Genomic DNA, 16,688 nt, shown 5'->3' on the forward strand with positions numbered 1-16,688 from the left:
TAAGCCAGAGGAATGGGGCTGGCTCTAATAAAGACAGATTGTAGAGCAGCGGGAGGCAAAGAGACAAGGTCCTGCAACTTCAGCTAAAATCAAGCACGGAAAGCACATCGAAATTTCCCCCCGTCCAGCACTATTAAGGGCCCGCTCCCGGGAGAGAGGAGCAGCGGAAGACGCAGCGAGAGGGCAGAGTGAGGAAGCAAAGGCACTTAGGATTAAACAGCAGAGGATGAGGATATGTTAAACTCTGTAATAACAGATGGGAGGCAAACCAGAACTGAAGATGTGTGCAATGCATGTAGATATGTATGGGCAAAAAAAAAAAAAAAAGCTATACAAATTTACATGACCACACAGAAATATGCTTCCACTCTCCATCTAGGGCCGGGTGAACCGCCAACCTTAGTCTATTGGGTAGCCAATACACTGCCATAAATAAGGTCATACACTGTACAAGATTTTGTTTTGAGTACAGCACACATTTACTGTGGCATTGTTTCAATAAGCTTCTGCAATGCAGAAAAGATTCAGTGTTGTATTGATGATGGGAGAGTGTGACCACTTTACAAAGCCTTAACCAGCACATCCCAAAGGGGTTAAGATCTGGACTCTGTAGTGGCCAATCAATGTGTAAAAAATGGTGTCTCAGAACCACTCTTTCACAATGTCAGCCCGATGAATCCTGGCATTGTATTCTTGGAATATGCCCGCGCCATCAGGGAAAATGAAATTCATTCAGGATGTTCAGGTAGTCAGCTCATTCTTAGGGCACATACAGTCAGGTCCATAAGAATTAGGACATCGACTCAAATCTTATGTTCTTATGTGTGTATGTGCTCTATAAATCAGCACAATGGATTTCAAATGAAACAACAAAAATGTGCTTAAAGGAATAGGCCACCGTTTTTATATACTAAGATATGTTCTTACCTCACTTTAGTCGAGTTAATATATCCCCGTCTGGTCATTGTCCGCGCGCTCTGTCACGCAAACGGAGCACATACGCAGCCTCTCCCATATGTGACATAGCTCCGAAAAAGCTCACGATAGAAGCTACCAAGCTCTTCCACGTGTTCCCTATTTAAATAAAGTTACGTGAAGTGTTTTCATGCGAAGTATATTTACACAGAAATGTAACGTGTCGATTTTATAAGCAAATAAAAAGGGGGACTATATTGTGAGGCGTAATGATACGAGGAGTAAAACGTCCGCGCAGTAACTCCTAAAGGTTATTGACGGAAGTGAGCGGGGGAAGTCTTTAGGAGTTACTACACGGACGCTGTGCTCCTCGTATCATTACGCCTCACAATATAGTCCCCCTTTTTATTTGCTTATAAAATCGACACGTTACATTTCTGTGTAAATATACTTCGCATGAAAACACTTCACGTAACTTTATTTAAATAGGGAACACGTGGAAGAGCTTGGTAGCTTCTATCGTGAGCTTTTTCGGAGCTATGTCACATATGGGAGAGGCTGCGTATGTGCTCCGTTTGCGTGACAGAGCGCGCGGACAATGACCAGACGGGGATATATTAACTCGACTAAAGTGAGGTAAGAACATATCTTAGTATATAAAAACGGTGGCCTATTCCTTTAAACTGCAGACTTTCAGCTTTAATTTGAGGCTATTCACATCCAAATCGGATGAATGGTTTAGGAATTACAACCGTTTGTATGTGTGCCTCCCACTTTTTAAGGAACCAAAAGTAATGGGACAAAGTAACAATTATTAATCTATCTTCTCTCTTTTTAATACTTGGTTGCAAATCCTTTACAGCCTGAAGTCTAGAAGGCATAGACATCACCAGACACTGGGTTTCATCGCTACTGCAAATGTCTTCAGGATGTAAATAGCCTTAAATTAAAGATGAAAGTCAGCAGTTTAAGCAGTCGATGTCCCAATATTTATGGACCTGACTGTATAGTGTTACTGAACCTAGACCTGACCGGCTGCAGCAACCCCAGATCATAACAGTTGGTTAAATTCAGGTGGCGACCTGAGTTTTTTTGGTCAGGCATTGTATTATCATGTCAGCATTTATCTCAGAATCTGAATCATTTCAAGTGCCATTGTCAGTGAAAGGGTTCAATTTGCCAAATATACAAATATAGTGTACCTGTGTACCATGTATTTCTTGGTCTCCCACAAATGTTTAGCTGTGTATTTACCACATGGTCAAAGCTTTCTCTGACTTCTGAAAAAAATAACCCGTAAAAGGTCAAAAGGGACATAAACACCTTAGTCAATAGTCATGTTGGTGATTTGCATGTTAAATTTGGCATAGGTGCTCTTCCTGCAAGCGGTGGTGATGTAAGATCACTCTGGTTTAAGGGTGAGCACACGCTGCACCACAGACCCAATTAAGTTTTTCGTAAAATACTTAAAACTGCCTGTGAATATCTTAAGATGCCAGTGAAGCACCGGTATTGTCGACCCAAGTGCAATCTGAAGTGCAATCCCCCATGTGTTTGTGCACCAGGTTCAAGTGTTGCGCTCTGTAAGTGCTTTGTGATAACACTTAAGTGATGTATGGCTTGTGTCATAGGAACTGACAGGCACAGTGGGTTTCATAAGAGCCGGCCTAAAACACAGCCGACTCCACACAGCTCTCCCTCTCCCACAGTCCTTCTTATCTCCTCTCTCTTCCTCTATTTCATCACCGTACGCTTTCATCCCCCTTCACCTGTATAATTCCCTTTCCTATCTGCATTTTCTTCTCATACAACTGGCTCTTCTGGTTCCCATCACTCACTTGTCGGAGAGCAGGTCTTTGAGCAGTTTGTTTTTATCCCTGAAGCAACCCAGCGAGTGCATGGAGTCCAGGACGTCCGGGTCTATGTCGTCCGCTGACGGGAGGCTGCGGATGGTCACCTTCCTGGGCACGGGCTGCTCCGGCTCGGGCTCGTTCTTGCCCCCTCTGGGGGAAAAAAGAACAAAAAGGCCAAGTCAGCAAAGTGTTAATAATGACCTAGACAGCATGGGGAGTGGGTTATAAACGTAAATAGTGCGTGGATAAATTTGCATATGGGGACAATACATACGGCTAATTTCATACAGTGCACAAAAGACGCCAACAGTATGACCTTGGATTATAAAGTTAGCCCTGAAATGCAAAGACAGTGTTTCTTAAAGTGTGCTGAGGATGCTATTGTTGGTTTAGGTTTAGTTTAGTTATTTACTTAAGTGAAGTAAAAGTAAATGTAATTTGTACTTAATTAGGTTCCACTACTGCCTCACACTTAAAGAGAGCCTAAACGGGTGTGTCAGAGCCTTTCCCCATCCACAAACAAAAGTCAAAAATGGCAGCGAAAGGGGTGGTCTCTGAGGCTTTGGGGGAGACATAGGGGGTGAGTGTGGGTGGTGTCTGCTCTGTTGACAACCTCGGACCATGCCCCCTAGATCTGACAGAACTGACAGACAGACAGTTGGTACACTCTCATGACTTGTGATTGGTTGACGTACCAACAAACCTACAAAAAAATGTTTAGCCACAAGGCAGTCGGTCCATGCCATACCATCGTACTCATTTCATACAGAGGGTCTGGAACTTCACAATTGAGCTCCGTTATTAGGTGGGAGGGGTGAACAGCTTTCAAAACTCTTGGTCCAAGGCTTCAATTTCTGGATAGTTGGGAGCCGATCCAGAAGAGCTTCCTTTACTTTCGTATCTGCCGCCATTGCCAAACGACAACCAGCAAATGCGGAGCAAATGCTTGACGTCACCTACAACACCCAGAGTTTACGGATGGCCAAGGTCAGGCTAAGTCGGATGCCCTGCACATTTCCTGGTTGCCACATGATAGAGTGGAGTGGAGTGTGTGGGCGGGAGCATAGAGGCAGAACCATGGGTAGAACTGATGACACTCTATTCAACACCCATTAACACTGTTAAAAGTGGATTTGGTGTTTATTTGCTCTTTAAGCGAACAGTAAAGCAAAAGTCCGCAATTAACACTTAAAACAAAAATCTTCATATCTCCAAACAATGACTCATTTGTAACAGTATTGCTGACTGAGCTTTTTTTCCAACGCCGAGTGGTGATAGGTGATAAATTAATAAAAACTAGTCATCGGCATCTCGCAGTGTTACTTTTTCTCATTCATTTTGCACGTTTGCATCATAAACTAAAACGAGGTCAACCAGCAGCCAGCCTGAGTCATACTGCGTCATTTTGTAATCTCCATGTGGATTATTTTTATTCTCCATTTTTAGCTTCATCACTGGCTTGTTTTGCCCCCGATGCTCCTGTAAGGCTGTTACCTGTCCCATCTAACCTCCAGAGAGCGCGTGTCTGATTTAACAAATGACTCCAACTGAAAACTTCCATGTCTGTGCTTCTATACTCTAATCCCTAAGGTGCACATATATACTGGTGACCTACATCTCACCCCAGTAATAGAACAATTCAAGTAAAAACAGGGTGTTGTTATTTCCCTGCGGACTCTGCACATGAAACTGCAGTAGACGGAGTGCTGTAGTTCTGAATTTTCGCCAAGGATTGTCAAACTTTAGCTTCTGATGATGCCACGGGAAATGTTTCCAGGTACAACCTACTTAAAATAAACCAAGATCTTATGATGACCTTGTTGCAAACTAAGGGTTTAATGGAGCATTGGGGCAAACTAAGCTAAACTTAAGCAAGACAGGCCAAGTCTAAACTGGGTCCAAATTGTGACTAGTGTTTATGGAAGGATCAAGCCAGGTCTAAGGTATTAATTTAGTTGATATCAGTGTGGAGCACAAAAGATAAGTACTAGCCATAGAGTTGACAAAAAATGGCATCTCCATGGAAGAAATATTCAATATAAAAAGTAAAGGCGAGCAAGGAAGCATTCAGTAGCCGAACAGACAGATGTTGCAGTATTAAGAGTAGTGCTTTATGTATAACTGGCACAGATCATCTGATTTAAGCCTCATATTTGGGCTGTTCCTGGACAACATTATGTTTGTACTTTTTTGGAAACAAAGCTTTTAAAGGGTGGATTATGAACGAGATTGGATCTGACACATTTGTCTGCGCCTCTGACAATGAGCCATGCACGGGATTAGGGGCTGCACAATATATCGCAAAAAATATCAGGACATTAGGTGATGCAATATCCGTATTGCGAGAAGCCACAAAGTATCGCGAAAGTCTTCATCGTTCTGAGATCGAGACTCAGCCAAAAAAGGCACTGAATTTAAGTGTAAAAGTGCTAGAGGAAAACATTTAATCTAATTAAACATTTCCTAATTTAGTTAAATTTTAGTCTTGTGGTGTTAAGGTAGTGTTTTTTAGTCATGTACTGACACAATTTGCTGTAAAACTAGTTACTTTAAATGTGTGTTTACTTGGAATGGTTGCAATGGTTTAGTGAGATATCGCAATAATATCGTAATCGTGATATTGCTGGGTTGCAGGTTCCAGCCATGTCCTAAGATGTAGACCTATTCACCACAACTGCCTTTAAAATCCGGCACTGTCAGTCATAAAGTTGTTACTTTGGGTCCGAATTGCCATCATGTACGAGTTTAATATAGAAGGTGAAGTTACATGTATGACCTGAGGTGGCAGTAGTGAGTATAAAATTGCCAACTTGCATCAAGCCCCTTTAACAAGTCGTATCTTAAATGAATTACAAATATGATCATTAATATCAGTCACTAGGTCCATGATCTCTCTGTAAAAGGTGATGTCACCTGCAACCCAGCAAATTGCACAGCAGTATCACAAGTTACTTCTATATCGTGCAGCCCTACACTGGATCTATCATTCACCGCAGCCTGGTCATCTGCAGGACTTTGCTCTACAAAGGCACACTGTCTACAGCCCTCAGTTTGCGCAGAGCATGAAAAAGAAAGCTATAAACCAAAACTTGCACTTTGGTCAGATGCTACACCCCTACAATTTAGACATCTTCCAACAGCCACCACTGAACAGAACCACACATCCTACTAAATACCACCAGGGGGCCAACACTTCTCTATGCCTACTAGTGAGGAGCTGTCCTTTCAGCACCACGCTTTCCTAAAACTGCAGAAGCCAGAACTCACCTTCACCAATAAAAAAAAAAATCCCTCTTCAGTTCACCTCATATTGCTTGTCATTTGTTCCGATGCGAGTTTAATCATTTGGGCCGTCACCGCAGCAGACAGTCGGGGGACGGAGCTCACGCCGTATTAGTTTTCTCTCCCGGGCGCCTGTCTCCTCCGCTTTTCTTTTATCATGTCCCGCTGTCTGTTTGCATGATCTTTTACAACGCAAAAACTATAACTCAGCTCCCTCACCGGACTCCCATTCATCTCCCGTGATTCATGGGGGCGGCGCGGGCTGTTGGGACACGCGCTAAATCAGTTAGAAACACTTGAGTGACAACTAGACTGACTTCATGGGGTGGGATTTAAGTCGGTTGCCATTTGTCATACAGTATGTCCCACGGCTCAGAGAGACTGACGTGGTCTGATGGTGTTGTTTTTTTTAGTTGGAAACTTACTTGGTAAAAAAAGATCACACACCAAATGCTACAGTGCTGCCACATTGCACTATGAATAATTAAAAAGATTTACGCTAACAACAAAGCAAGGTTTCGGCGTGTTATTAGAGTTAAACGTTAGCACAGGGAGGTCATGTGGCTCCAACCTTAGCTTTCTCCTTCTCCACTGCGCCCTGTTCATGTGACCATATGCTGCACATCCTCTTTCATGCACTGGCAGTTTACCCCCACGCCCCCCCGAGTCACGGCTCAAACACACTGCTCAGCTACCGGTCATTTATCATGCAGGGAGAGGGAGGCAAGCGCAGGACTACAGAGCATGCAGGAGAGAGTAAATAGTGACAAGGGTATACTCACATGTACCACGTGTGCTTCTGGATCTGCTCTAGCTGTAAGACAAGACAGAAGAGACGGGGCAGGTTAGTTTGGGGATACAAAACCCATATGTAAGGATGAACAGGCAATTGTGTTTTACCCTTTTATATCTAACTGCCTTTCCAGTTATGTTTTTTTCCCCGAGAGGATAGTCCCACTGAGACTTATGTGTCTAAGTGGGACCATCCTCTCAGGAAAAAACATGCAAACTCTAAGCAGAAAGATCCCACCTGCCCCAAGGTCAAGTCCAGGACCTTGGCGGCACGGTAGCGCAGTGGTTAGTGCTCTCGCTTCACAGCTAGAAGGTCCGGGTTCAATTCCCACCAGGGACGGGGCCTTTCTGTGTGGAGTTTGCATGTTCTCCCCGTGTCTGCGTAGGTTTCCTCCGGGCACTCCGGTTTCCCCTACCACTAAAAACATGCACAATAGGCCAGGATGAATGATGTGTGAGTGAATGTATGGTGGTGGTCAGAGGGTCTGTTGGCGCAGACGTGTGTAGTCGCGAAAGCGCCTCTGACAGTCTCCCCCAGGGGAAACTGAAGCTACAAAACGTAGCTTTCCACCACCGAGTGTGGAGAGAATGTACAATTGTCTCATGTAAAGCGCTTTGTGACCATGTCTGTGAAAGGCGCTATATAAATAAAGATCTTCTTCTTCTTCTTCTTCTTCTTCATCCTGTGAAGGGAAAGGGGTTCAGGGACCCATAGGGAAAAATGTGTGCTTTACATGGATTTTAGTCTTCAATTTTTGCCAAGATAAAAGGAAAAAATTTACCTTTACCAGAACTAAGTAACTCATGCCCCTAGAGGCCATAAGCGCCACTGCAGGTGTTGTAGCATGTTGCCTTTTTTTACTCATTAATTGTCCGTGAGAGTAAATACTACGCTGACAGAAAAGACAAAGGGAGAGAGGGATATTGTACATTGTGCCACAACTCAATTACACAATGAAAATATTTTTTTTCACTCTAACTTGGCTGTAAACACTGCTAAAGTGGCGCTAGCCCACAGTGAGCTTTGCCCGCAGTTAGCTTTGCCTGCAGTTAGCTTGGCCCGTTAGCCTGTAAACTTCTTCTTCATGATTCCATTAGTGTGTATCGCACGCGACCTCATGTATTCCCTTCAGCATTTAAATTTAAACTTTATTCCACTGTGAGTTAACACTTCCCATGTCCTGCAACATGCCAGCAGATTTCAATACAATGGATTGCTGATGTGAACTGACACGGCATGATGGTAACTTTTCCGTCAAAATAAATCAACCGTGTGTCATAGCGGGAATGAGGTAGCGGGTGTTTGTGTGGGGGTGTGTTTTTTGATCCCATTGTTTGGAGTTATTATGCAGCTCTTCTCTGTTTACAATACAATTTTCTCCCATGGGACACAACGAAGGCAGCCATAACCATATGCTTTCCCCATTTACTGAAGGTTAATAGCTTTTCTGACTTCTGAAAGTAAAGAGCTCAAGGAAATTTGCTTCACTTCTTAAAACGTGAAGAAATCTCGTACACGCAGACAGAAGTAAAAACACAAAAACAACGGTGAGTCCGATAATAATTGTTACCTGACCTGATTACTTACTAAAAAACTTTCTTTTTGGATCACTGTCATATTCATAAATGAGGGTAAAATAAGGCAAACTGCACTCCCCGCATATGGTGGCAGTAAGTCATTTTCTAAAACCACAGCCGAGTGGCACCATTCTCTGTCTTTCTTTGTTTGGATTCTCCATTAGCAACACTATCCCCATTTTCACACTCTACTTGCTTACATTTTACTCGCATCTGTTCCCATTCAATTTCTACAACCAAAAAGAGGGGAGAGGTGAACACTGTGGACAAATGGGATTTTTGATGGAGTTTATGAAGTTTATTCAAAAGTGCCAAGACAAAGACGAGAGGAAGGAAGCAGCTGAAAGACGAACTCTACTGCATTAGTCTCATGAAGCGCTTTTCCAGAGGCTCACAGACGCTTTTCAATTATTCACTCACCACATACTTGGGAAAGAGGCCGCCAATCTGCGCCATCAGCCCCTTTGACTACCCCCAGCCACCAGTGTAGGTGCTTGTCTGTTGATACCTCGTTTCGAAGTGCTAGGACCATATAGAAGACAAAGCATAGAGCCGAACTATATGGCGTAGACTCACTCACTAAGTGCTTCATTTGAATTGGCAAGTTTTGTGTTAGTTTATAGTGTATTCCCAACCTTTTAACCTGTTAACCCCCACCTGAACAGAGCACATTTTCTTCAGTTTGGCAAAAATCGAAAAAAGTGTCAAAATAGTTACAAAAATTAGACAAAAACGAGGATGAAAATGCAACAAAAGAGCGATAAAAACGTGACCAAAAAAAAGCAAAGAACAGAACAGAAAACTGACAAAAAAGAAATGGAAAAAGTGACAAAAAAAAGCCAAAGAAAAAGAGCAACAGAGAAGTGTCAATAATGTGATGAAAAAGTGACAAAAAGAGCAACAGAGAAGTCATGAAAAAGCGACGAAAAAGTGACAAAAATGTGATGAAAACCCCCCAAAAAAGAGACAAAATGTTAAAAAAAAACATGAGGGAAAACTACCATTTAGATGAGTTTTCTAGGTCTTAGCTTTCAAATGAGGCGTTACACTGGCCTGTAGTCTGTGACCTTATGGCAAACTGTTGCAAACTATTAAGAACAAAACGAAACCTCCAAATTATGAGTAAAAAAGTACAATATGCTGTCTTTTACTTTTACCTTTTATTGCACAATATGCATTTAAACAGCCTTTTTAAGCAGCCTGTTTTTATTGGAAATAAATCCAAGTACCCCCTGGTGCATGCGAGCATACTGTACAGCACATAGTCTCTGTAGCCTTGGTTGCAAAACACGGTGCTAAAGTTGTAAGCTGACTACTACTACCTACTGTCTCCATTTAACACAAACCAACAATAAAAAACGCCCAATAAAGAAAAGTTGACTTTTTAAGAGTACACTGTATAGCTTATGACCTGGAGTAAATAATAACCCAATTAAATATTTATGGCCCCAACAGAGAATAACAGTGGACCAGAATACACAAAGCAAAGTGTTGCAGAATGCACTCTCACACCTTTACTGCAATGCCCTCTGCTCTAAGGGGAATCATCGTTTCCTCGTTTCTCTTACAAACACATAATCTCTTTGCCACTACGATCCCGGCCCTTTTAATGCACCCACTTTGTCTCCGCCGCTGTCTGCTACCAATAAAGGTGGAGCACAATGAGACACTGGCAGAGCGCAGCCGGGGCGACAGAGAAAGATGTCCGTAAAAATAAACCCGGCGTTGTAACTGCCCACAGCGGAACACCGGATCAATGAAACGGTTGGGACTTTTTAATTTGCTCCTGCTGTTGCCGCCGAGCCACGGGAGAAGCGCGAGGCAGTTGTAATTATTGTCACTTATCTGCGGGCATACATCTCCACTAAGCGTCTCTATTACAGTGCTAATGCCGCAACTGTCCCTTAGGACCGCGCTTCCCAACCTGAGCGCCGCTAATCGTGATCTACCAAAGAACATTTCGAGTTTGCGAACTTTTCACTGACAAAGGCAATAAAAAGGATTCTGATCACATTTTGAGTAAAGGCCTCTCATAGGCTATCCCACATGTCTGCTTCCACATTCCCAAAGGATGGCCCTCTGTCTCCCGTCGTCATGTGATATTATCTCTATCACAGGGACAGTCTGGCTAGCTGCTATGAGCGACTAGAGGTGACTGCTGCGCTCTCCCGTAGAGGTCAGAGTATTGACGTAGAGAACCTGCCTGTCAGATACAGGCCAGTGGGTGACCTACTCTCTCCCCCCGTTTTTTTTATTGAAAGCCGCGAGGCAAGAGGCCGATATCGCGCGGCCAGTTTCAGAGGGATGCGGCTGGAAATGCACTATAACATCAATCAGGCTTTAAACGTGACAGTAGCAATTCCAGGTGCTTTCACTCACTCTCTCCATAAAATTCTCATCGGCTGTCGAGAAGGAAGCTTCCAGGTGCACTTGGGCTCGCTCATTATGCACAATCTGTAAACCACGAACGAAGTCATTTTGAAGCACTTCATTAAAATCTTCATAGTGCATTATTATTCAGTCTGCAAGGACATGTGTTGACTGAAAATGGAAGCGCAGAAAAATCTCAGAGTTTATGCAGCAGTGCCGGCCCTATAGTCTCTGTTTAAGGTGTGTAAGCCTGTGAGTATAGCGTGGGTCATTCAGGGCTGAGCGTGGCTGGGAAAAGATAGAGTGAGTGCAGTGATACAGACTGAGGCTGGACTTATTCAGTAACAAAAAAGTCAGGGCATAAGCCTTGCTTTTCTGAGTCAGGTCTGCAAATTTGGGCGGCACGTTAGAGCCTTCTTCGCCTTCTTCTTCGCCTTCTTCTTCGCCTTCTTCTTTGCCTTCTTCCTCTTCTTCTTTGTCTTCTTCTTTGTCTTCTTCATCTAGTTCTTCTTTGTCTTCTTCTTCTTCCTCTTCTTCTTCTTTCCCTTCCTCCCTCCCTCCTTCCTTCCTTCCTTCCTTCCTTCCTCTTCCTCCTCCTGCTTCTTCTTCTTTCTCTCTCCTCCCTCCCTCCCTCCCTCCCTCCCTCCCTCCCTCCCTCCCTCCCTCCCTCCCCCTTTATCTTCTTCCTTCCTGCTCCTCCTCCTTCTTCTTCTTTCTCTCCCTCTCTCCCTCTCTCCCTCTCTCCCTCTCTTCCTTCCTTCCTTCCTTCCTTCCTCCCTCCCTTCCTTCATTCCTTCCTTCCTTCCTTCCTCCCTCCCTTCCTCCCTTCCTTCCTTCCTTCCTTCCTTCCTTCCTTGCTTCCTTCCTTCCTTGCTTCCTTCCTTCCTTTCTTCCTTCCTTCCTTCCTTCCTCCCTTCCTATTTACCACACTATCTCCATCCTGTCACGGCACAATAAAGTAAAGAGCAGCCATAAACTGAATTTTATGGCCATATTTTGGATGTGCTGTCCACTTTATCATCATCGTCAATCTGCTAATGTTCAATACCAAACTCCCAGCAAATGCGGTCGCTTTAAAAAAAATGTGTGTATATTTTGTTACTGTTCAAGTTTGTCCGCCCCATTTCCACATCACTCCCCTTAACAACATTATAACCACACGCTAACCCAGGAGCAGTTGACTATAATTGTCACAGGTGCCGTCTGTCCCACCTTTGGGTGTCCCTGTCCCGCTTGTGACAAGGCCGCCGCGACTTAACTCCTCTTACATACGCGCTAACAGGCCTATTTGACATTCCGTGAGGTTATACAAAACATCCCCAGAGCGATGTTGGGAGGAAAACGGGGGCAGACAGGTAGCATATTCTCCTCTCAGCCGCTTGGTCTGTGTGTAAAGCCTTTTGTGGACGACGGAGCTGGAGGTATTCAGACATATCTACCATCTCAGGGTGACCTCGTCTCACCACAACTGGAAAAAAAAAAAAAAAAGTGCCCACAGAAAGACGTGGCATACAAAGCAGGCGCAATCTGTCTTACGGTCCCTCACTATTTGGATGTTTAGAATCGGGACAATGTTTGTGACAGTGAATGGTGCAGCTGCAAAATGTTCAAGGTTACAACGACTGTCTCTATAGCTTCAGTTCTATTTGTCTCTTGTTTAGTTACAGCCACACTGTGAGACAAAAAACCTCCCTGAATCACGGCTGGGGATTGCGGCAATATTACTAAGAGGGCACTCGAAGCTCATCTCCCCGTTTCAAATTCACAGTGGCTCTCGTGAGATCTTGACCAATTTGCCTCCTCTGCCCTTTACTCCTCTGTTCTCTCCGTCTCCTATAGTGCACTTTGTAGGGAAGGTGATCTGATGGAAGAGAGCTAGCATTGCAATGAATACACAAGCACACAACAAACAGCATTTCTCTGCAGAATTCAGTCAAAACAGAATCTTAAATAAGGCTTCACAGACATAAATAAAGGTTTAGAAGTTTTTTTTTTCTCTGTAAACAAAATCCTTTGTGGTTTATCTTGTGTTTAAGCTGGCAGGTTACCCCAGAAAGTCCGCTAAATATGTTCCTTATTGTGAGGCTCATATTTTCAGCGCCATGTCGCAGTTATACATTCATCATAAACTTTCTGTACGTCTTGCTGTAATTCAGAGCTATAATGGCACCCCGACCTGATTCCTCTGCATTTTCTATAAACGCCTCTCCAAATAACATTTTAATGTGTTTTGCTGCGTCTCTCTCAACATCATTAGTAAAAAGTGCTGGAAATGGACTATGAATACGAAAGATGGAAGGCACATTTGACTCGGGCCTTTATGGAGTGAACTGAACGTGCATAATGAGGTGCAAAGAGCAGACTATACATTTCTCCTGTGCAGATGATGCAGCCTGGGTCGAAGGGAACTACGGAGGTACAAGACTATGAAAGTTAACCACATCTATTTCAACTGAGAGAGTGTAGCAGCAGCTTAAACTTAATTTTCATGATGTACTGAAGGACAAAAACAAATCCTAAACTTTCCACTGCTAGAAACAAATGGGTATAAAGCCTCTAACGTTTTCAGCACCATTCTGGTATGATTTATTGGTATCCAGCCCTAATATCCAGGCATGTTCTACAAAAAGAATGCAAGCTTTTGGGCCTTATTATATTCTGTATTGTTTTATCTGAAGTATTTATTCCTCTATACAAACTCCTTTGAAAGAAAAAGAAAGCAACTCTTTAATTGTCTACAAATCTAACACCAAGTTCAAATGATAACTTTTTGAAACCTTTTGTTCTTGCTCTAATAAGATAACATCGCTTTCTATTAAATTCTGCTGATTACAATAAGATGTTGTATAGGAGTCCGCTATATCTGCAACACAATTGCTCCACTGTGGTTCTGATGTTACTTATGTCTCATTTCAACTTTTTATTAAAGATAAAAAGTCTATTTGTGATAATTTGTTTTTTTTTGGTTTGGTTCTTAACCTCTAAACCCCCACCAGAACCAAAGCACTTCGGCTTTACCCAACAGCTTCTTTTAAAAAGCGACAAAATAGCAACGAAAACGAGACAAAAACAAGGATGAAAAACTTGACAAAAAAGTGACAAAATGCGGCAAACAGGCAGCAAAAACATGATCAAAAAATGATAAAAAAAGCAACAAAAAAAGAGCCAAAATAAGCTACAAAAGAGCGACAAAAACGAAACTAAAACATCAAGAAAAAGTGCCCAAAAAGCGATGAAGAAAGCAAAAAAAAGACAGAAACACGACAAAACCCCACAGAAACAAGATGAAAAAACTAGGAAAAACCGACACAAAAAGAGACCAAAACATGACAGAAATGTGACACAAACGCAGTGAGAATGCAACGAAAAAGTCACAACCAGTTTTGTAGGTCTTAGCTTTCAAATAAGGCATTACTCTGGCCTTTAAGCTGCAAGCTCTCCAGTTGAGAAGCTTTTAGATTTGGGTAAAGCTGAACTGGAGAAAATGTACTGGGTTACGGCGGAGGGTAAGAGGTTAAGATGATTGACCAATCAGAATGCAGGCACTGTACGTTGCTAGATCCTATAGTAATACATATATAAAGCACCTGCTAGTGAAGGCCTTCATTAGTTCAAGTCCGTAATGGATTTCAAATGTCCATGTACTGTCCTATGTTCCTGCACAGCTTATAAGGCAACCTAGATCCCTCCCGCGATCCCGGTGAGCACCATAAGAGGAAGACCACTGCACGCCTATGAAAAAGAAAATAAACCTACCGTTAGTCGTTTTGTGGCGTCCACCTCGATCATCCCCCGCAGCAGGTTCTGGCAGTCTGGAGGGATGAAGTGTGGCATGTGAAACACTCCTAACTTCACCTTCTCCAGTAGATTCCTCAGGTTGTCATCATCGAACGGCAACGCTCCCTGTCGAGTCACACACGAAACAGATGTGAATACGACGACGCGTCACAAATGGAAACCCCGAGTAACGAGGCCTTTTGAGAGAAGTCAGGCAACATTTGGAAACAGTGGACACATAACACATAATTGTGCCTTATAGCCTCTGCATAAACAGCTCACATGTTCAAACTTATGTGTGCGCAAGGACAATATACACTTCAGCCGCGAATAATGATGATAATGCACATTTCTTTTGTGTAGCGAAGTACAGCAGTGGGAAATACATGTTTAAACGCTAAAATCTCATATTTTGTTAATGGCATGCTAACAAATCGATGGTGCCATAATAGACGCAGTGTGGATGCATACTCATAAACAGTGACAGCTCATGGACTTTAAAAATGCAGAGGACGCTCAGAAATTGGTAAATGAAGCAAATCGCTACAGTGTTATAACACGGTGAAAAACGGAATGTTCCTTTTAACACAAATAACAAGGCCCGTCGAGAGAAAGGAGGCCACATTTGGAGTCTTAATCTAGTTGCTCAACTCCCTAATTAGAGCCCTTTGCCTTCAGCTGTGTGCAGGCAAATAAATAATAAACAGCGCTAAGCCGAAGACTGGTCCTTTTTTTTTCCTCTCTAATAATTACTCCGCTTTCTAATTTACCTCCTTCGCTTAGCATTCTCTCATCACGGCCATCCATCAGCGAGGCCTGACACCTCACAGATGTGGCTGTTTGATGAATGACAAGCTGCGCCACGAGACAAGACGGACGAGGGGAAAGTGTATCCAGACAGAGAGAGACAGAAAGAGAGAGAGAGAGAGGGGGAAAAAAACTAAAAGAGAAAAAATCAAAACAGGAAAGAGAGCAGAGAGAGAGAGAGAGAGAGAGAGAGAACAGGGGGGAGATCGGGAGGGGTACAGAGGCGAAAAAGCCTTGTGTAACAGATGATCTGAGTGGAGCCTAACTGCTGGGGAGTGCAAGTGTCTCCCCCAATCAGACAAATGGTTATCTTAGAGCAAGACAGCAGGACCAAACAGGAAGAAAAGCTAGCGGGGGAGAAAAAAAAAAAAAATTCTGTATGAGGGATGTACACTAGAAGGGAAATGGGAAGCGTATGAGAGTTAACTCAGAGTGGACGGCACGATGGCAGAAGGTGGTTCTTCCTCACAGCAAAAAGAGCGCACTTTACTTCTTCTTCGTTTGATTTTATGGCAGGTGACACGTTTAATATAATAGATCCATGGGTGGCACTCACTTCTGCCTCCCGCTGTGTTGCTAATAAAGCCCAAGATTGAGTCGACAAAACCGCTAAGATTTCAAGAACTTCTAGCGCATTCCCTAATATTAAATGTGAAATGTGGCAGTTCAATCAATCGTATTCAAAGCATTTGGACAATACAAGTAACTAAATCGACTAGCAGAGTTGTTTCACAGCTTTTTTTCTCAACTTTTTAAACATTTTGTCTTTCGCTAATGGGATTTTGTTTTAGTCATTTTGTTTTATACTCATTAGTTTGTTGTTCTTGGTGAGCTAAATTCCCCCTTTGGCTGTAAATGTGACAGTCTGGTTGTCATGACAACGGCCGTCGACAGTGTTTGGTTCTGGTGTTGTATTTGTAGTAAAGAACAAGAAATATTTCCTGAACAAACATTCGATTTATCCCAAACTCTATTCAAATTACTATTTAAAACTAAATGCTTCTTGGCTGGAGCTTACAGCCTATAGGCCAGTGTACAATAAGACTGTGAAGTAACATCGACTGTAACAAGTGAATTTCTCCTTTGTGAGATCAATAAAGGTTTATCTTATCTTATCGTAATGACTCATTTGAAAGCTAAGATCTACAAAACTGATTTTTCCTTGCGTTGTTGCCACGATGTCGTCACTTGTATTTTTGACGCCTTTTCATCACTTTTTTGTGTTGTGATGTTTTTGTCTTGTTTTGGTTGTGCTTTTTTGTTGCCTTTTTCATCCATTTTTTTGTCGCCTTTTTGTTGTTTTTTTTGGAACTT

At 42.9% G+C, this 16,688-nt stretch overlaps 1 protein-coding gene across 3 annotated transcripts in view; it reads right to left on the minus strand.

The window, feature by feature from the left end:
* The window catches only part of LOC306972062 (serine/threonine-protein kinase BRSK2), a 237,188-nt gene that overhangs the window by 32,333 nt on the left and 188,167 nt on the right, over window positions 1-16,688 (minus strand). For all 3 annotated transcript variants that reach the window (XM_079568514.1, XM_079568513.1, XM_079568512.1), the window contains exons 8-10: window positions 14,547-14,693; window positions 6,833-6,864; window positions 2,754-2,918 (exon numbers count right to left, since the gene is read on the minus strand). In XM_079568514.1, coding sequence (XP_079424640.1) covers window positions 2,754-2,918; window positions 6,833-6,864; window positions 14,547-14,693 — 344 coding nt within the window. The remainder of the gene's footprint in view (window positions 1-2,753; window positions 2,919-6,832; window positions 6,865-14,546; window positions 14,694-16,688) is intronic.

This window comes from Gobius niger (assembly GCF_951799975.1).
Source record: "Gobius niger genome assembly, chromosome: 12".
NCBI classification, from domain to species: Eukaryota; Metazoa; Chordata; class Actinopteri; order Gobiiformes; family Gobiidae; genus Gobius; species Gobius niger.